At 46.2% G+C, this 15,000-nt stretch overlaps 1 protein-coding gene across 2 annotated transcripts in view; it reads left to right on the top strand.

The window, feature by feature from the left end:
- col5a1 (procollagen, type V, alpha 1) overlaps positions 1–15,000 on the top strand; it is a 71,199-nt gene that overhangs the window by 7,772 nt on the left and 48,427 nt on the right. For both annotated transcript variants that reach the window (XM_056589252.1, XM_056589253.1), the window contains exons 2-4: positions 5,348–5,515; positions 11,015–11,228; positions 13,021–13,183. In XM_056589252.1, coding sequence (XP_056445227.1) covers positions 5,348–5,515; positions 11,015–11,228; positions 13,021–13,183 — 545 coding nt within the window. The remainder of the gene's footprint in view (positions 1–5,347; positions 5,516–11,014; positions 11,229–13,020; positions 13,184–15,000) is intronic.

Below are 15,000 nucleotides of genomic sequence, written 5' to 3' on the forward strand. Positions count from 1 at the left end.
ATGTTAATCTCCCTCCCCCTTCGCACCACCGCCATCCACCCGCTACCCCGCCCCTCAAGAACACACAAACACACGCACATGCACACGCACATGCACACACACACACACACACACACACACACACACACACACACACACACACACACACACACACACACACACACACACACACACACACACACACACACACACACACACACACGCACACAGGTGTACACACACACACACACACATACACACAGACACACTCTTAACCATATAAACTGAACTGGTTCAATGGCTAATAACTGGAGCTACACTTGTAGCATTGGGTTTTTTGGGTGAATGTGTGGCTTTTTCACTGTATCTGAAGTGAGTTGATGTTTATGCCTGTGTTTTCATTTTTATACATTGTGTGATTATGAGTAAAAAATATGCTTTTGTGTTAAATCTGCATTATTTTGTGTGGTTCTGCGTGTCTGTGTCTGTGCATGTGGGCCTCTGTACGTGCACGCGTGTGCGTGTTTTTCTGGAGGTGATCATTTTATATCATTGACCATCACGAAACGAAGCACATCAGAGTGTGTGAAGCTCAAGCCAGCTGCATGGATGAGTGACAGACGGGCAGAGCTACAGTAGAGACTCATGTTCAGACAGGACTAGACATCACAAACCGCTTTCTTTTATTCAATCGGTGACTCTCTTTTTCTTGGGCGCGTGACCCAGTGAACACCGACCCAGTAAGCCCCGCTGGCCCACAGCAGACTCACCCCTCCAGAAGCCAAGGCCTCCACGGTGGTGTTTGCGCAGCAAGCAAAGGAGATTCCTGCCAGAGTAAGGAGACGGAGGTGCGGTGGTGGCGGCGGTGTGTTTTTGTTGGTTTGATGCAGGCTGCGAGGTGAGGGAGAGGAGGGGGAGGCGGGTGCTGCCACAGTTAGTAGGTAAACACCTCACTTTAACAAGCTGAGATTGACACCCATACCTGTGGCTTAGGATGTGGTCACCACCGCCCGGGGGGGAGGGGAGGGGAGGGGAGGGGAGGGGAGGGGGGGTTAGGGTTTCCTGGCAGGGGGCCCGGATGGTGGAATAAGCGCGATGGATGAATGAGAGGAGCATGCACACGAGGGCTGGTCCGGCCCCCTCTCAGCGGGGGGTCGGCTCGGACGGCCCCTTTCAAGTCCTCCCGCCGTCAGGGTCAATCCGATGCTCTCCGTGTCGAGGAAACGGCGAGCAAACAAGCCCCCCCCCCCCCCCCCCCCCCCCCCCCCTTATGTTAGGGTTAGCTTTAGCGGCTCTCAGGACAAGGATCTTTTATGCTGCCCTGCCATACCTCCCCCCGTCAGCCCCCAACTCATGCATGGGAAGGTAATTGGCCCTCTCCCCCTGCCTGACCCTGGACTGACCCGGTGGAGCCCCCCCCCCCCAGCCACCACCGTTGGGTGGCGGGCCGACCGGCCCTCATCCGGGCCCTCCCTCCACCAGCGCTGGGTTAAGTGACTTATTGCAGAGGAACCTTACTGGGTTACCTGGCAGCGCAGTGGGTTGATCCCGGTCCAAATCTCCACACAAATGTGCAGTGTTTTCAAAGCGTAAGTGGTCCTCTTTGGGTTAAGCGCAGGCTTTTGCATTGAGTTAATGGTTATGGGACGTTTTGGGTTACCGGCTAATGAAAGGTTCTGGCTCTGGATGAGCTTGCACTACCAACAGAGACAGCTAAGCGAGGAACATAGGAGTAGGAATGGGGAATAGGGCTGCACAAAAGACATGCTGGGTAACCAAAATCGTTTCTTTCCTTAAATCCGCTGATCTGGATGGGAATATGTGGTGTCACTTTGGATTAGCAGAAGCAACAGCCCGCAGCCGGAGGTCAGGGCATAGTTAGCGTCGACTGGTGATTCTCTTGAAAAACGCCCTCCTCTCCTGTCTCACGCCACTGCCAGAGGGCCACCGCTAAGGGAACTACAGACTGGGAGCCAACATGTCTCACTGTTCTGATGCACAATTAGTGGTGCCTGCTCCTTTCTCAATGAAGTTTGTGTGGGATATGATTGTGTGAAATGTGTGTGTGTGTCTGTATGTATGCATACGTGTGTGTGTTTGTGTGCGCATGTGTTTGCGGGCATTTGTGTGTGTGTGTGTGTGTGTATGAGCATGCATATATGTGTGTGTTTGCGTGTGAGTGCATGCGTTTGAGTGCATTTGTGTGTGTGTGTGTGTGTGTGTGTGTATGAGCATGCATGTGTGTCTGTGTGTGTGTGTATGTGCATGTGTTTTCATGCATTTGTGTGTGTATATGTGCATGCATGATGTGCGTGTGCGTGTTTGTGTTTGGTTAACCTGCATTTGAGCGGTCTCACCGCGGCGGCCGGGTGCTGACCGTATTTAAGTACAACCTTGGCTTGGGTTCTGTGGCCGCTGTTCGGCCTCAGGGCGGAGGATGTTGGCACATTAGAGAAATGTAATTTGGTGGTGCAAGCGGGCTGATGTGGCTTCTACAAAGAACACTGAGGCTTTGGTCACGCGGCAGAGACGCTCGTACCGACGTCTCTCAGACTGTACCCCTGTGGAATTAGGACTCGGGTGCGGACTTGATCAGAAGGTAGAAAGGCAAGAGGCAGAGATGTCTTAAATGGGTCCTGTAGGTTTTTACTTTCTTATGTCCCATTGTATGACAACTCCAATGGTTTATATGCTAATGGTTCATTCCCCTAAAACCAACACTAGATTGAGCAACATTTGTTTTGAACGGATGAAAAACTATTGGAATAGCATTTTGGCTGACATTATTACAACCCATGAGCTGGAAGTAAGGGAGATTAAAGGATTTTGAATACTGAAACTACATACACACACATGCACACAATCACTCATTCATGGCAATGTGATTAAAGTGATTATAGCACTTTAGTGGTCATTGCTATTACCCGCACTCAGAACATATTGTTGTTGTATGTAAACTCTAAGGAGTGAATTTAATGTTCCAATCATCATAACATCAGCAATACATTTTTTGTCCAAAAGCGACTGCTAGTTTTACCAAAGAGCAAGGGCAAACCATTTTGATTGGCGGTTGATAAATTACATATTTAGACCTACCAGCAAAATAAATGACTGAATTACTCCCAGAGAGCCGCTGCATTACATTAGCGGCTCCCTCTGGGCTACATTAAGTGGGCTTTAGTCACCACGGTGACTTAAGCGTTCTCTCGTCGCCGGTGACTGCAGAGTTCCGCCATGTCCCTGTTCATTGTGGTCCGATGACAGGAGCAAGCTTAGTTTACTGTTCGGTCACCCTTCTCCTTACCTTCTCCTAAAAAGGTCCTCTGGTTCTGCCGTCTGTCCCTCCACTGGAATGCTTACGCACGGGCCGGCTAGTCTACTTGTCGTACTTGACCGTGTAAAAATGAGGAGTGGAATGTGACATCCTCAATTATTTTCCTCCTGAGGTATTCACGCCAAAGTCACCGCTTCAGATATTTACAGTTAATATGCGGCCCCTAACAAGATTTATTATGCTGCGTATGGTTCCTCCACTGCCTGCCTGCGGCATTTAGAAACACAAAACCGAGAAGTCTGTTTATAAGGACTTGAAGGGCTATGGTGTGGACTGAATAAATGTTCAGAGACTTTAAACCCTCAATTCACATAAACCTTGATAAGATGAACTGTATAGTGTCGTTGAATGCTTAAGGGTCTCAACAGTTTCATTATTTTGCTATGCTGACAACAAGCTAGGTTTCTTCAGCGTGTTTTTTCTTAAAGATAACTCTGTAAAAGTGAAGGAGTTCGGGTTGGTTCAAAATGGCGTAGGCTGTGCAACAATTTCCAAACATTTTTGGGGTTGATCTCCATAGCGAGTGAGTGTAGACCTACATGTAATGGGATCCAGCTGGAGGTTGTGGCAGGGCAGCGGACAAAGTGAAAACAATCCTTTGCTCTGCACCCCCCCCCCCCCCCTTTCTTCCCTGGGTTTCAGCAGCTCTTTACTGTCCAATGGCCATTGAAAGTTCTTCTGAATGACGCCATTAAGTGTGTGTGGTCCTGCCGTCCGCACAAAGGCCTGCTTTACCTCCGTGTGTGTATGTGGTCCGTGTGTGTGTCAGAATGTCTGTATAGGATGGATGTGTGTGGGTCTTGTGTTTGTGTGTGTTTCCAATGTTTAAGTATTCTCTGTTGATGGCGCATAAAACGGTACAATCGAAGATGGCATGCCAAATTGTGTCATGGGTTGTCCCAGAGGTCCATTTTCAGTAAATGTCGTAAAAGCTTTTGTACTTCTGTAGTCCTAGTTTGCTGTGAAGTGCTCTTAAGTAACTGCCATCCGCTTAGACAATTTATCTTTTCGCGCATGAATGTGTGTGTGTGTGTTTGTTTGACAGCTTAAGAATTTGACAGGGAAGGTTGTCAAAGTATGTGTGTGTGTTTGTGTGGGTGTGGGTGTGTGTCTGCATGTCAGGATCTGTATATAAGTGTGTGGGTGTGTGTGTGCGTGTGTTCGTGTGTGCGCGTGTTTGTGTGTGTGAGGATGTCTGTAGAAGAGTGTGTGTGTGTTGTCTTAAACTTAACCTCTAGCCTTTGTGAAGGCCGATCCCTACTAAGTGTGTGAGTGTATCTGTGTGTGTGTGTGTGTGTATGTGTGTGTGTGTGTGTGTGTGTGTGTGTGTGTGTGTGTGTGTGTGTGTGTATGTGTGTGTGTGTGTGTGTGTGTGTGTGTGTGTGTGTGTGTGTGTGTGTGTGTGTGTGTGTGTGTGTGTGTCTGCATGCACACACGTGCCTGTGTTTGCATGCATATGTCTACTGTATGCACAGGGCCCCTAGCGGGCTGAGCAGCTGTGTGCTCTTGGTGGTTTCAGCGTGGCGGCGGTGTGGTCATGGAGGTCAGACCCCGGTGTCCCTCGGTTCTGACCCAGGGTGCTGCAGCGATGGCTGGGTAGCAGCTGGGGGCCGGTGCCTGAGGGTGTGTTGATGACAGGGCTGTGGCTCGCGGGAGGCCGCGGCTCATGGAGAAGGCTCTCTGAGTGGATGGATTCATGGGTGGGTGAAAGCATGTGATTATGGGCAGTCTATAAACGGGTTCTCTGAGTCTCATCAGAAGGATGCTGAAATAGACAACACACATGTTTTCGTTGGTGACCGATGCTGTGAAACGTCCCCACAAATTTCCCACAACGTTAGCAAAAAAAAGAAAAAAACATCAACAATGGTATAAGGATTGAGTATGAGGTTCAGGGGTTCAGGGTCAGAACGACGATGTCCGGCCTTCTTAAAAGGCAGACTTACTGGTCTGCTCTGAAAGAAGATTGTCGGTTTTTTCTTGTAAAAGTCTAACATGTGATTCTTTGTTTCTTTCTTTGTCTTCTCTTTGTAGCTGATCCAGCGGACCTTTTGAAGATTTTAGATTTTCACAGTTTACCCGAGGGAGTGTCGAAAACAACAGGCTTATGCTCACATCGGAGGTCAACAAACGGACCGGACGTGGCCTACAGGGTATCCAGAGAGGCCCAGCTCAGCGCGCCAACCAAACAGCTGTACCCAGGTGAGCCTTCACCCGGTCCACACACAGAATGCCCCAGCAGTAACCATGCAAAACACAAATCTGCATTACAGATCTGTGTCGGTCAATCATCAAAGGCATTCCACAGGAACATTTTACGTTCAGTCACAGAGAAACAAAGATGATGTGGGAGACAGGAAAGTAAACATGAAGAGACAGAAAAATGAAAAGAATAAACCAAGACAAAACAGAAAGACTTACAGGGACAGAACGAATGAAAGAAGAAGAACCAAATAAAGGAAGAAAGAAAGATAGAAAGACAAAACTGACATAGTGCCTGAAATAAGGAAAGAATGAATGAAAGACAAAGTAGAAAACCTACTGACTGAAAGAAAGAAAGAAAGAAGGAAAGAAATAATCAAAGAGCAGGAGACATATTTAGGGGACTGAGCTGTCCATTTCCTATTTGGAACCCCTCAGGGCTGGGACAGTAGTCCTAAATTATAAACAGCAGTAAGCGACAGATATGCAGCAAGAACTGAACTGTACTGCAGAGGTCTTCCATGATGATCCAATAACAGGGGGAGGAGCAGAGGGATGGAAAAGGCAGGGAGAGGGGGAACGAGAGAGGGAGGTGGGGGTTCCACTTTTCCTCTATTGTGCTGACGTGGCGCTGGGAAACTGTTCTGTGGTGCAGAGTTTGCACTGTTTTCTCTCTCCTCCTACTTTTCCAACTCTTCTTTTTTCCTTCTTTGTTTTTTTTCCCAGCGACTTCACAATTGGACCTTTTATACTTTCTGGGCTGTAGTATGTGTTGACCTATATCGCTCTCCGCTCTAATGCTTGAGAATGTTCTTGGATCAAATATACTCACATAAAAGTTGATGATAGTTCTGATTTTCATTTTTGTGTCAGGATATAAATCTGCACTGATGGCCATGTTTTGTAAATTGAGGAGATGATGGTAAAAAAGTTAAAGCTTAAAGACTTAGGAATATTGTGTTCAAACTCATAGTACAGTTTGTACACCCTCTAGTTGGATGGCAATCTTTATAATAAAACAACTAATCTCTCCAGAAGCTTCTCCAAAAATTGTCCCTCTTAGGTGAGCTTTGCTTTCCAAGCTTTTCATGCAACTTCTGTCTAAAATCTCTTCATGCCGGCCTTTCTAAAATCACTTTCTAAAAGCTTATCGTGCATGCATAAATTATATTCATGCCAGCTCTATCTAAATTCTCTTCATTCAAACTAAAAGCTTGTCATAAAAGCTGTATCTTAAAGCTTGTCATACAATCTCTATCTAAAAGCTTGTCATAACAGCTCTATCTAAAACTCGTCATGCCGGCTCTTTTAAAAAGAATACTTCATGGCTGCTCTATCTAAATTCTCTTCATATAAAAAGCTCTATCTAAAAGCTCTTCATGCAAGCTCTATCTAGAAGCCCATAGAGCTCCCGTAGAGCTTGCATGTATCCCAGACTCAACTGTAATTGTTGATAAAAGAGTGATTCATGCGGCTCTCTTTAGATACAGGGTGCTGTAATTACAAATGTACCAATCTAGATTTTGCAAAATAATAGTTTTGCAAAATACAAGGCAACCGGGGCCACTTGAGGGACTTCAAAAAGGCACCACATAGTCTGAAGATACAAACAGAAGAACTATCTGTTTGAGACTTTAGGGAACTGTAAAATACTATATTATGGCCTGTGATGTGGTGCACTCTATGGCTCTATTCTCTTGGCATTCAAAGTGTCCAATGCTAACTGATGCCAGAAGCCTGCCAAACGTGTGAGATCATTTTTTTCCATTTTATGGAAATCCCCTCCCAGAAAAACTTAATACTTGAGTCGAACCAAAATCTCTCTCTATTTTTGAGAGTATATTTCTCCTTGTCATCATCTAAACACCCACAATGCATGTCTTAAAACAAGGAAATGGAAGAAGTCAGAAGCTCTGGGGACATACTAATGTAACCACAAACTAACCATGGTCGTGGTGCTTCTGGTTAAGATCTTGAAAATGAAGAACACGATTTACTCTGATTGGGAACATGTTGTCCCGGGACCCCAGAACCACAGTCTGCCATGACGCCTATGATGTGCTGGAAAGAACAAGTGCAGACATGCGATCATTAAGCAAACACATGGAAGGGATGATTCACCCTGAAACGCTGGCGTCGTATTGGAAAAACCAGGGGGGGCGCTTACGGTTGTTTCCTCCTCACCTCGACTGCACGTGGGAATCTGGTACTCCAGGGCTCTCCGGATCCTTTTGAAAGGGTCTAGCACCGGAAACATTATCCCTAGACCTAAAGCCTAGTCCTAGTACTGGCACTGGCACTGGATTTAGCCCTGGCAGCAATAACCCTAGCACTAGGACTAACTTCATGCCTAACACTTGCCCCATCACTGTCCCACACTAGCCCTCAATGTAACCCTGAAACCTAGCCCTAACAATAGCACTAGCCATACACTAGCCTTGGCCTTATCCATAACCCTAGCCTTAACACTAGCACTAGTAGCCTTAAACTAGCCTAAGCCTTATCCATAACCCTAGCCCTGACACTAGCACTAGTAGCCTTAAACTAGCCTAAGCCTTATCCATAACGGGCCTAAATAATAGCCCCTAGATAGCACTGGCCCTAGCCCTGATGATGCATAAGTATGCCGCATTTATTTGCATTTCATTAATAATATAAGGCTTTATTCTAACTGATCCACCTGCCTTACGTAATGGGTGTTAGCGTTACCTACTACAAAATACATTGTTAAAGTGCATATTTCGCCTGTCGTTATTTCTTCTCTCTTACTTCTCACACAAAAGGACTCCAATAGTTAATGGTCCCATATGGTCCAGCGATTTTGCGAAAATACCTAAAAATCTAAGGAGGAGATTTGGCCTCAGTGTTGACTGAATACCCTATTAAATTGTAAGATCATTTATTTTCCTCCAGTGTCCTGCGTTCACGTCATCAACAGATGGCCGAGCAGAGCCGTCCACGGCTAGCGAACCTCACCGCGGGGCTCTGATTCCTCCGCTGATTGTGAAGATCTTTTTAGCTAAGGTCTAAGGTTCCCTAGACCTTGGCTAAAAAGTGAGGGTGAGAGTTAGCACATGGCAGGAGATAGAGGAGGAATTATGCCAGCACAGCGAAAGAAGATACCAGGGGCAGAAAAACCACCAGCTCTCCTCTCCCCTCTAAAAACCTAAGGCCAAAACTCTGGGCTATTAACTGTAATGGTTCTCCCAGAGATGGATCCAAGGAAAAGAAGAGACCTCTGCTTGAGGAACTTTTTTAACGTGCCTTTTTTTTGTTTAATTGTTGGTCTGAGTTTTCTTATTTTTTTCTAACTGCTTCCATATGCTTACTGCTCCCACATGCTAACTGATTTATGTTTACGACCACTAAGCCAAAAGGCGCTAACTTTAACCCCTGCTTAAAGGAAACGCATGGATTCAGTTAACCCTGGCTCACCGTATCCTATCCCGAACCTTTAACTACACTCTAACCCAGATCGCAGCTTCAACCCAGAACACTAGAGCTGAATAAGGGGTTGAAGGGGTAGAAATGAAAAAGTGGAAGGGTAATTGTTGCAAATCATGTAAATCAAGTATGTTATCTTCATCTCCAAACCTTGTTAAACCCACACCTATGCTTACACTGTATAATTAAGTCTTCAATGAGGTTATATAAGGCCTCATTCTCTACCTCTCTCTATCTCTTTCTTTGGGCCTCTCTCTCTCTCCCTGTGCCTTACACAGAAAGGCATCTTCCAGTGAGCATGCCAAGCTGAATTCCTCAGAAATGCTCACTGCCAGGACCTTTACTCTGAGCATAGGGCACGAATGATTTAATCAAGATAAACTAAGATATGACCCAAATAAAGTCAAAAGAGAGGAGAGGAGAGGCAGGACATAGTCCTAGCACCTCACGACACTGAGACGCAGACGTGCCGAAACCCAGGAGTGAAGGAATGGAAAGGAAAATATAGAATGTCTGTTAACGACAACACCAGACTTTTCCATCGGAGAGCTGAACTCCAGTCCTCCACACCCCGCCTCCTCCTCCTGCTCCCCTCAATACATATTCTCCTGCTCTCGCTCCTTCCAGCGTATGTCTTTCCCCAACCCCTGGCGCCCCCTCCCCTCCAGAGCCCCTCATTGGTCGGCCATCTGCATCGACACCTTTCCTTGACGTTAACCTGGACGGGAGCTCGGGTTTCCAGCCGTCTTATTTTTCCATCACGGCTCCGGGGGGCCGGGGGGGATGCCTGACAGTTACAGAGGGGTCCTCTACAAAAGCACCACAGACCGCCAGCCATGTGTGTCTCTGTTCCTGTCTGCTGGAAATCCCTCGTTCTCCGCATACCAAACTGTTCAGGGTTACCGCTGGAGTCCAACGAGTGGCTCTGCCTCCTCTGCCTCACTTTGATCCACTCATCAGGCCGAGATATAGACGTTGTGGGATTATTAATAACAGTGCTTTTATTGGTTTAAACTCTGAACTCCGAGCGTTTTCAATCAGTTGTGTGACGTAGTATTTCGTGGGGCCCCTTCTCTCTCCACCTCACGTGGAGGAAAGGGCCCTCTTAAAGGGGCCTTGCAGAATGTCCTGTGAGGGTTCAGGCATCTGTCTAGCAGATGTGGCAGTCTCCAACAAAATGGAGCAGAGCGATTAGGCTCCAAAGTGTAACCATTACACACTGTAGGCTAGACATTTTCTTAAGCTTTTCTGCTGTTTTAACCGCTTTGAGGATCCCGTTGTGTCTGGAATATTTACTTTCTACAACTGTATTTATTATCTGTTTAAGTTTCCCGTGTATATGAGCTTTTCCTTCTTTCTAGTACCCTTTTTTCAACCCCTGAATTTCTTTTCATTCTTTGTTTATTTGTCTTGGGTGTTTGTCGTGCTTGTTAACTATAACAGCAGTAGCTGGCATGGAGGTACCTGGACAGAAAGGGATTCTGGGTAATCTTTTAATGAAGTCTGTGTGAAATGCATTTGTACTGTTATCAGTTCCCAGCTCCTTTAGTGTGTGTTTAGTCTTGCTCTGACAGGCTTGTGTCCGGGTAACTTCATTAGTCTTCATCCATAAACAACTGTGCTAGCCGGAGATGGTCTCTAAGGGCATGTTGCTTGAATCTCTTTGATCCGTCTCTCTTTCTGATCCTTCTCTCTCTCTCTGTCTCTCCCTCGCCCACATATGCCGCCTCTCTTACAATCCATGCACCTATATGTGTGTATGTCTATCTTTCATCCAGCTTTAATCCACTTTGTCTTACTCTTTGATCCCACAACCCCACTCACAGTGGAGCGATGACGCTCATTTGTTCAGAGACGTGTCACTGAAGAGCAGGTAGGGGCCATCGGCGTCTCGCTATAGGACGTCCACAGGTGAGGCAGCCATGGATGGTATCGGGGGATCGAACCTGGAACCTCTGGTCCGTGTCTCTGGAGTCAAACCCTCCTGAACCCAATCACCTCTGATCCCCCTCCAGAGTGTTGACAGTGTGATGTCTCCCCCCTCCCCTCCCCCAGGTGATGTGTTCCCTGAGGACTTCTCCATCCTGGCCACCGTCCGGCCCAAGAAGGGCAGCCAGTCCTTCCTTATGTCGGTGTACAATGAGCAAGGCATCCAGCAGCTGGGCCTGGAGGTGGGGCGCTCGCCCGTCTTCCTGTACGAGGACCACACGGGGAAACCCGGCCCGGAGGACTACCCCCTCTTCAGGGGGGTCAATCTGGCCGACGGAAAGTACGTTCACTTGTCCTGACTTTGTTCCCGAAATTGTGTTAATTGTCGAGACTGTAAATGTCTGTTCGTATTAATTTGTTCTACACAGGATGCATCGCAATCCCGTACATTTTTAGGTGGTCTCACTCATCAGGCTTGAGATTAATCTACTGTGATACATTTAAATCTCGGTGAATGGGATGTTTCCCTTTCATTCTATTGATATTTGTTCCAACTAGTGCTGTCAAGCGATTAAAATATTTAATCGCGATTAATCGCATTAATGCCATAGTTAACTCGCGATTAATCGCAAATGTTTTTTCTATGCTAAATATCCCTTGATTTCTTTGTCCCATTAATTTTTCTCATTTTTATGCTCTTATCAACATGGAGGAGTGCATCGGCTTGCCTTGTGCAAATGTTTTTTTATTGATAACTACATTGGCATATACTGATCAAAACAGGACGATACAAAAAAAATGCCTATTGTGCAATTAAACGATGAACATACAAACACACTGCCTTGAACATAGCAGTCAGGCTACTGCTTTCTTGTTTTGAGGCAAAGAAAATAAATAAATATATACATCTATTTTTTTAATAAAAATAAAAGAATTGCGTTAATCGCGCAATAAAAAAATTAACGCCGTTAAAATTGGTTTGCGTAAACGCCGTTAATAACGCGTTTTACTGTCAGCACTGGTTCCAACCAATCAGATCGCGTCAGGGATTGGCTATTGGCAGCAAACCAAAACTCAACCAACATTAGTAGACTGTATAAAAGTGTCTGTAAAGGTTTCAAATGAACACCGTGTCGACTGGCCACCTTAGAAATACACTGGAAATCGTCCACCAGTTTCTCTATAGAATATCTATTGAAGCAAAAACAGAATAAAGGCATTACCCCGCCCCTTTTTGTGAACTCGTGCCCAGGCTCTGTGCCGCCTCCCCCCAGAAATTCTACTTTAACATAGTACAACTTCTGGATGTTTATATGTCAAGTACTCCGCAATTTTATATATATATCATTAAAGAGTAGGTAGCGAAGGGTCATCTTGTCGTAGGGTGCCTGGATATAGACTCATAGATCATGGGGGATCGAACCCAGAACCCTCAAGCTGGGAGTAAATCACCCTAGCCACAGTCCCCGATGATGATTTATCTTTCTAACTAGTACTCATCCACATAGTCTATCATCCACATCCACACAGCATCAATTAAACTAACTCACGGTCTGTTGTATCAGACAACCGCAAATTCAGACCACACCCCGTATCAGACTGTGGTTTGTTGACGCTGGCGGTGGATCTCTGTTATCACAGGGCAGGTGGCCGCGCAGTCCCTTTGATCATGTGATCCGCTGCATGTTGGGTAGTCGCTCCCACAGCACCTGAACCAGGTGTGCCTTTAGGGAGGTTGTTCCCTCCATCGGCCGCTGCCTCTGCTGCGTCGTCATGGGTTACCATGTCTTGTCAACACACCAGACAGGAAGCTGTGTCTGGAGCGCATTTCATTTGTATTTGTGCTTTACATTTTCTACGACTGTTAAATTAATGAAGGTATTTAGAGGCACACAGCACTCAAAGAAACACATCAAAGAAAACCGACATGACTAAAGGAAATACCTAACAACGCCACAATGTATTTAGAAAATGATCCAGTTACGTCCAAGATAATTCCTGAATGAAATTACTCATGAGCCACGTGTAATTTCATTCTGGATTATCTTGGAAATAACTGGACTGCGTGGTACGGCTTTGTCTTTGCGAGTCGTGTGTCCTGACTCGAGTCTTCTGCGTCTCCTCTCTCCCAGGTGGCATCGCGTGGCCATCAGTGTGCACAAGCAGACCATCACTCTCATCCTGGACTGTAAGAAGAAGACCACCCAGAGGCTGCAGCGCAGTGCCCACCCTATCGTGGACACCAAGGGAATCGTAGTCTTTGGAACCAGAATACTTGATGAAGAAGTCTTTGAGGTAGCTACTGCAATTACTTGAAAAAGATGCATTGCAATTAGAAACCATTGTTCATTCCCTTTAGCGCAGTGTACGCTATGATGCACAGGGGTACATTTCTATTTGCACGTTTTGTTATCACTGTGGTGATATCTGGTAGCAGCATGCATCCTAATATGTGAGCACAAAGGACCTTTGATTGTAGAGGGGTTCCCCAAAGTATCAACACGGTGTTGTGAGTGCTCCCCTGGTTAGCAGTACCCCCTCTGAGAGAGGTATTGTTGTTACAACTTAAATTGAACACATGCACAAACATGCACCCACACACACACGCACACACAAACTCCCGTACGCATGCACGGGCGCCCATACATTACAGGGGGGGGGGGGGGGGGGGGGGGGGGGAAGGGGAGCATAAGGCTGTCTTTGTCCTGTCATGAACGTGGTTGTGTAAGAGGGGATTAGTGGGCACAGGCCCCAGGATCCTTGGTAATAATTAATACCAGAGGTGGACTGATGTGACTGATGCACAGCCAGTTTTAATCTGACATCTCTGTTGCACCCTGGGAGCCGAAGAATGGGCCGATATATGACATCACTTCCTGTGGGATTCCCATGGTGCTGCAAACAGAGGGCAGGATGGAAGATGTATATGTAGAAAAGGATAGAAATGAGCTGCTTAGAAGTTGAGCTCATCGAAACACTGGTCCGTGCTACGCGTGATGGATAGTAGCAATCAAATGTGTACATTTAGACCAACGACAGACTTCATCTGGTTTCCATCTTGAGTTTTACTCAAGATGGAAACGGTGATGGTGGGTGATGTTGGGTAATAAAAAGTGTTATTTTGTCTCTTTCTTTATGCACACATGTACTTTAACTGTTGTTCTGCAGCGATGATTTTCTTTTACAATAGTTTGATAGATAAAAGAGGGGGAACATTGATCAGTGTGTGAATCTTTGATTGTGCATGTGTGTGTTTGCGTTTGATTGTATATGTGTGGGTGCGTATGTGTGTGTTCTTTGCATCCGTGCGGCTTGCCTTTTTTTATGTCGTTCCTCCAGCTGACTTTTGGAAAAGCTGTCGACCCGGACCAGAATCTTTCGAAATATCCCATCCATTGTAAACTTCCCTCAACTCAAAGTCCTCCACAAAATGATCAATACACTGACGTGATGCAGGAAGCATCCCCCCCAAACCCAGCTTTCTCCTGCACAGCTCGCCTGTGCGTTTCCGTGGGAACAGACGGACGTGTTACAGCGACAGAGCTGTGCAGATCCCTCCCGCTGTGTTTGTCTGCCAATGAGAAGACAGGACGGGCTTCGGCACTCCAAATAAATGGAAACTATGCCACATAGTTTCCAAATGATGTTCCCGGCGCTCCGTCCCGCACTCTCCGTGCTCTCATCTCCCTGCTTTTGTTTTCCTCCCTCTACTCCTGAACTTTGCCAACAGATAGCGATTAGCGAGCCTAAAAATACTGGGCTGCTTTTGTTTTTAAAAGCAGCTAGTGCTATGAATTTTAATTAACATAAATGAACATCAATCTGGTTTGGTTCTGGAGAACATCTAGTGAAAAAGGAAGCAGATATGTTTGCGTAAACTGAGAGTGATTACAACGGTTTAAAAGTGTACAGCCCCGCCCCCCACAACCCGATAAGACAGATGTTAGCGTACTTTTCCGTTCCTGTGTCTCTTAACTTTGGCTTTAGATAAAGTGGAAGAGAGAGAGAGAGAGAGATAGAGAGAGAGAGAGAGAGAGAGAGAGAGAGAGAGAGAGAGAGAGAGGGAGAGAGACATACTTAAACATTAATTATACATGTATACACACCGAAAA

Source organism: Gadus chalcogrammus, chromosome 4 (genome assembly GCF_026213295.1).
Source record: "Gadus chalcogrammus isolate NIFS_2021 chromosome 4, NIFS_Gcha_1.0, whole genome shotgun sequence".
In the NCBI taxonomy this organism is placed as follows: domain Eukaryota; kingdom Metazoa; phylum Chordata; class Actinopteri; order Gadiformes; family Gadidae; genus Gadus; species Gadus chalcogrammus.